General features: G+C 41.8%; 1 protein-coding gene across 1 annotated transcript in view; it reads left to right on the top strand.

Annotated features, from left to right (window-relative positions):
* Nucleotides 1-213: 213 nt before the first annotated feature.
* Nucleotides 214-6,033, top strand: part of smtnl (smoothelin, like) — a 24,779-nt gene continuing 18,959 nt past the window's right edge. The window contains exons 1-2 of the mRNA XM_005944701.2: nucleotides 214-356; nucleotides 653-1,596. Coding sequence (XP_005944763.1) covers nucleotides 919-1,596 — 678 coding nt within the window. The 5' untranslated portion in view covers nucleotides 214-356; nucleotides 653-918. The remainder of the gene's footprint in view (nucleotides 357-652; nucleotides 1,597-6,033) is intronic.

Raw genomic sequence — 6,033 nt, 5'->3', positions numbered from 1 at the left:
TTTCTTCTTCCAATATCGTCTAACATGTATACATTTAAACAGGGAAAACTTGCTGTAACATAAAGGGTAGGAGGAGTAAGACAGTTTAGACAGTGTTAGGACATAAAATCTACCCACTGCACCGCCCCGCTTCCCCTCCCCTCACATTTACTACTCTTTGCATGCAAGTTCTCCACTCCACCACTACCCTCCTCCCTTATCCCTCCCTTTCTCCTCCCTCCCCAAGGCCAGAGGAGTGATCACCCTTTAAACAAACCAGAGAGCCAGTAGAGCAGAGCAGAGCTCGCACACCCTCACACACAGACGTACAGCTGCCGAGGAAAGTCTGGTGAGCTGTAGCAAAGAGCAAAACCGAGGTAGGTTTTTTGCAGCTGTGGGTGAAGATGACCTCATCGTTGTGTTTCTCAGCAGCTGTAAATCAGATCTGGCTCAAAGAAATGAATGCTTTTATTCTGTTCTTCTCAGTTCTCTGAAACAATGTAGCTTTTTTCAGTCTGAACTTTTGCTTAGAATCAAGTTTGCTGTGTCAGTTTTTGTTAGATATTAAATTTTCCCCTAATTATCCTCCACAGACAGTCATCTCAGTTGAGCTTCAGCAGATCTTTGAAGAGTTTAACAGTGTGTTTGCATTTTATTCACTTTGTATTTTCAGACAGAAGCTGGCGTGAAGTTGGTACCTGGAAAGCAGACCTTACTGAGCATCCTATCTCGGGACATAGCTGAAGGAGTGGTAATAACACAGACCAGTCCTTTGCAACCCCTTTCAAACTTTCACCTCTTAACTCCTGTCCATCAGTCCCCACCCCCTCCGGCAAAACTCTCAGATCACTGACTGAGGCAGACCGTCACCAGGGAGTCATTAACTTGCAGACTATCTGGCCTGTTCCCCAAGGGTCAGCAGTGGTGGCATCTGTGCCAATGGAAGCCCCAGCAGTGGGTGACATGGGAGAAGTGTGCTGCCCAGGATCTTGCTCTCCAGAGGGCGAGACTGTGTGTGCAGCACTAGCCCGTTATGAGAACACTCTAAGGGATGCCATCAGGGAGATCCATGTGGATGTGAGTACTTTTAAACTGGGTATGGAGCGTCGTCTGGAGGAGACGAACAACTTGAGTGGGCCCCTCGGACGAGCCGTGGTTCATCTCCAGCAGGAGAATCGGCAGCTCAGGAGCCAGCTGGATTCTCTGACTCGACAGGTGGAGCTCCTCAGTGGCATCACATGTGACAGGAGCACCATGCTGAACAACAACCACCACACACATGCCCAAAACCACAAGAACCACCTAGATGACATTGAGGAGAATCACCATGAGATAAAGGAGGTGATCTACGGAAAAGGTGAGGCTCACACGCAGAGTCAGGCTCATCTACACATGCAGACCTCCACCTTGGGAAGCCAAGCCCAGACCTACAGCAGCCTCAGCAATCAAACTATCCCTGCATCCCCCCCTGCCACTTTTTCATCCTCCTCCACCTCCAGTAGTCCTCCAGCTGGCTCCAGAGTTTCCTCCATGGTGACAAGCCCAGTGTCTGGGAGCAGCCCCTCCATCACCCGCTTCTCCAGCCGAGCCACTTTTGCTGTGTCCAGCAAGACAAATGTGAGTACTTCATAGAGCAGAAATCCATTCATGAAGAGTTCTTTAATGGTTCAGAGGTTTTTGATGTCTAGAGTGAACAAATGTGCCGAATGAACAAATGTGAAACTTCTTCAGTCAACCTTGCCATGTCGCATTTATTTTTATTTGCACTGATATTGAACTGGTTTTTACTGACAACAGTAACCATCAGCAACCTGTCAGGGAATATACATTTTTCCGTTTCTACCTGTCTTGGCCTAGGCCTATGTGCCTCTGTTACCTTAAAATGTTGTGCTAACTTAGCTAACTGCTAACTGCCATTAGCATATATTAGCAGATACATTTATATAGATGGTTATATATCTGTAGTTCACAATTTCAGTTTATCTGTTATATTATTGGTAATAATTGAAACTGTAGACACATTTAAATATCTCAGTTTTATAATTACATTTGGCTAAAAATAAAGTTTTACTTTAGCTAGCAGTTAAATTGTTGTAATATTACTGCAATATATATTGTTTCTTTAACTTTTTAATTGTTCCTTAAAAAGTTTCTTGATTGTTCCCTGGCAGTAACCCGACTGAAAACCATTGCTTTAGCCTGCAAGGGAAGAAATGTTACACTCTTTCAAGGAATCTATTCCAAAAAAATGTACACTTGATGCCCTCCAGGGTTCTTGTAGAAGCTCTTCGCATATTTTTGTCTACTCTCTAGTTTACAGTTCAGATTTGTCATGTACTTTGTAACATGAATGGAAATTTTATATAGTGCAACTGCAAAGTAGCAGTAGTTGCAATGGCCACAGTGGTAAAGACACAGATTTATGAGTTTAAATGAAGCAATGTTGAATTGTGGGTGTGTAGATGTGTCATACGAGGCACTGGCTATGTCACTGTGGTTGCACAATAGCCCTCTGCCAGGATGCTTAAGGATTTATGAAGTGCAGTAACATGAGTCAAGAAGGCTCCTGGGAGGTGAAGTTAGTGCGGTTGTGTGGTTTTTCAGACCTGTACTAAATATTTGAAGTCAGCATTGTGAAATGTCGGCTCTGGTTAGTCATTATTGCCTTAGTCCTGCATGTACCACGTTTATCCAGTTTTGGTTTGATTTTCATGCCTTAGCTTCACCTGAATGATTACATAGGTCTCCTTTGGTCTTGTGAAAGTCGTTTGAAACTCTAATGACTGCATCCAGAAACTGGTGGGTGAAGCTAACAAAACAAGCTTGTTCTCTTAGTTTCTGTAAAGCTGATATTTTTTCAGATGCCAAGAATGTTTTAGAGCTGGTTTCATGATGTGTCCATGTGGGTTACATCACAATACATCAATGAGTTTGTGAGTCAGAGTTTTAGTGTTTTGTGCTTTCTGAGCTATTCCCAGTTATTTTAAGTTCAACTTGGGATGCAGTTCATGAAAGTATGTCTTCTGTCTTATGACTGTTCTTAACCATTTACATCAGCTGGTTTTGTTTTCCTCCTTGGCTTGTTTAGCCTCTGATGAAACCGAAAGAGAATCTCCTGGCTTTTATCCATCCTGTGGTTTCTGCATCACTCAGCCGGTTGATGATGAGCGTGTGGTTTTCCTGGCCTTGTCCTCATGATAAATTTATGGGTTCCTTAGAGAAATAAGGAAACTTTCTAAATATTTAGGCTAGACAGCAGCTTAAGACGATCAAGATGCTTTTTAATGTCTTCCCGTTCCTAGGTGATTGAGTGGTTTGGAGTACTGATTATACCCTTCAAGTATTTGCAATTTCAGAGCGATAGAATTAAATGGAACTTGAGAATATTAAATGCATTTTTAAGGCATGCACCAATGGCATCACCTATGACCCCCAACTTATCCCAGCTGAGAGTGAGTGAGATACACAAGTTGCCCTATCAAAACCTAAACTTGTTCAATGTGCTTACATTTATGTGATTGTATAGTATATTATTAAAATCTTGGTTCTATTTTTTTCATTTTCTATGCCAAAGATTTTTGCAGAGCAGATGTTCGCTTTGCTGAACTCAATGATCACCATTGTGAGTCCATCAACAGTAGATAATATGTGAAGTCACATGTCAAGCTGTTACTAGTACTTTAAAGTGGCATTGGGAAACTTGTATGGCAGGAGGAGGTCCTGAGAAGACACACCATAAAGTTGTGTAAAGTGTGACAATCATGAGGTTAGTATTAAGTCTGCTTTTTATTCAGAGCAGGGCAGCTCCCGAATTTAGCCTTTCCTGTGCACTCAGCGCTGACACAAAGCTGGGAGATACTTCATGGGAAGTAGTAAACACATTGTATGGAAACGGCTGACATAACTAGTCAGTGTTTTGAAAAAGTGGTTATTTACATCCAAGTAATTAGAATTCCAGGTTATGTCAACTGGACTGGCATTCAGATAGTTTGAATGACTCACTCAATGCAGTTACACTACACCACATTAACACACATGATCATAAAGTATTTATCTCACTCCTATGAACATATGAGAGGCAGTTTGGAACTCCTTAAACATAGACATGGACATGCAGCATCCAAAATGGTAGTCAGTGAAATAAAATATTTATATTATTATTTTATTAATGTCCAACAGAAGTTAGATGTTGGCTTTATCAATGGAGCCATCCACCACCAGCTGGCACCTTACTGCTTTGCTGGCTTCTTACTACTAGTACTTGAAAAGAAAGCTGCTGGTGCTACCTCTGCTAACTTTAACCACATTCAGCAAGTTAGCATTGCACATGTGCCATCTGCTGCATGTTGAAAAGTGCCACACATACTGTAGCATTTAAAATATGATTTGGTTCACAAAGAATGTCATTGACAGCTTCAGAAATACACATGCACATCAATCAGAATGTAACTTTAGCATTTTAGACCAGCTGACTTGTCTGATCTTTTTTCTTCCTTATAAAAAATAGGCCAGAGCATCACTAATTTGAACCTCTCACGTCTTTGGGGTCTGGTTTTCTCCTTGCTATTCTAGCATGTCATCTTGCGAAGATCTAAAATGCTAGATAGAAAAGGTGGATGTAGAGTTGTTTTTAAGTAAGGAAGGACTTGACCACCAAATTAAGAGTAAATAGTTTCTCCAAAAAGCCCCAGATTTCATTGTAGGATTTACGTTGTGTTTCAATGGCTTTTAGTGTCAAAGAGCACTATATTTCTATATATTTATATCTCCTTACAAAACAAATAACTAATGAACAATTAGCTGGAGAGCAGGCCTTTTGAAATAATTTAGTCTGTGTTGACAGACACACTGTGCAAATATTTTGTGAGAACCAAAGATAACTTTGGGTCCTCATACCAACTGTGATGCACAGTGGTCTTAAGAAGTCTTGCAAATCCACCACGGAATGTCTCAACAGAAATGCAGCATTATGGAAGGAGCTCCATTGATATGTTGCTGGAGAAACAGGCAGTACATGCAAGACAAGCAGCTTGCATTTTTACCTCGAAGGGTCATCAGAAATTACCCACAAGCAATTTATTTCTGCTAAATGGGCACTGCTAGCTTTTGAAGCCATGGGTGCACCTATACATGATTACATCTGTTGATGATATGATATTCATGCATAGTTACAAGTCTTACAAAAACGTTAAAAGCACTTGCACACTTTATGGTAATAGCTGTTGCTCCTGTATCCGTGATTACCAAACTATGTCGTGGATACAACAGAAGAATGTTATCTTCTGTGAAATCATTTGGTCAGAGCTAAACAACACAAGGGCACCTTTGTTTCTGTGTATCTCTGCTGTGGGAGATCCCCCACTGTCAGCCACACACAGCAGAATAATGCATGTGTTCACAGAGGTTGGCTGTGTGTGCTCTGTGTTGTGGTAATTAGCTTCATGGCTGCTGTTTGAAATCATAATTGCAGCTCGCTCAGGTGCCACATCCTCACCTGGCTGTCAAGGTGAGATGGGGAGGATACGGTGCATAGAGTTCAGTTTCTGTTCAAAAAAATACAAAGACTGCAGGCATACTTAACAGCTCGTGTCCAGGCTGAAGCTATCTGCAGCCAGAGAGATGTGTACAGGCGTGTCGTCTTCCATCCTGCTCTCCAGCTGTTACTCCTCACCATCAATGTACATGCCAAGCGGTCACAAGCGGACACACGCACCTGTGTGCACACATTTCACCTTCGCTCTGGTAGTGAAGTGAAAGCACCTGCAGCATGTATCTGTGAGTGAGTTATGAGCGTCTTTATTCATGATCAGTCTCTCTTTTTTCGCTGCGGTCTCCCTTCTCTTTAAAGAAGAAGCTGAGTGGAAATGTACTTCATGTATTTTTATTTTCACTGAGGTTATTAGTCATGTCCATCTGCCTCATCAAGATGATCATAACTGTGTATATGAGAAGTTCTGTTTCATCTGATTAAGTTCGGTGAAATTCGTTTAAAATGGAAACATATTTGTGTGTGTGTGTGTGTGTGTGTGTGTGTGTGTGTGTGTGTGTGTGTGT

Source organism: Haplochromis burtoni, unplaced genomic scaffold (assembly GCF_018398535.1).
Source record: "Haplochromis burtoni strain Fernald_Lab_line unplaced genomic scaffold, NCSU_Asbu1 Contig_417, whole genome shotgun sequence".
NCBI classification, from domain to species: Eukaryota; Metazoa; Chordata; class Actinopteri; order Cichliformes; family Cichlidae; genus Haplochromis; species Haplochromis burtoni.
The sequence above is the reverse complement of the archived record's forward strand: the minus strand, read 5'-3'. Positions and strand labels throughout refer to the sequence as shown.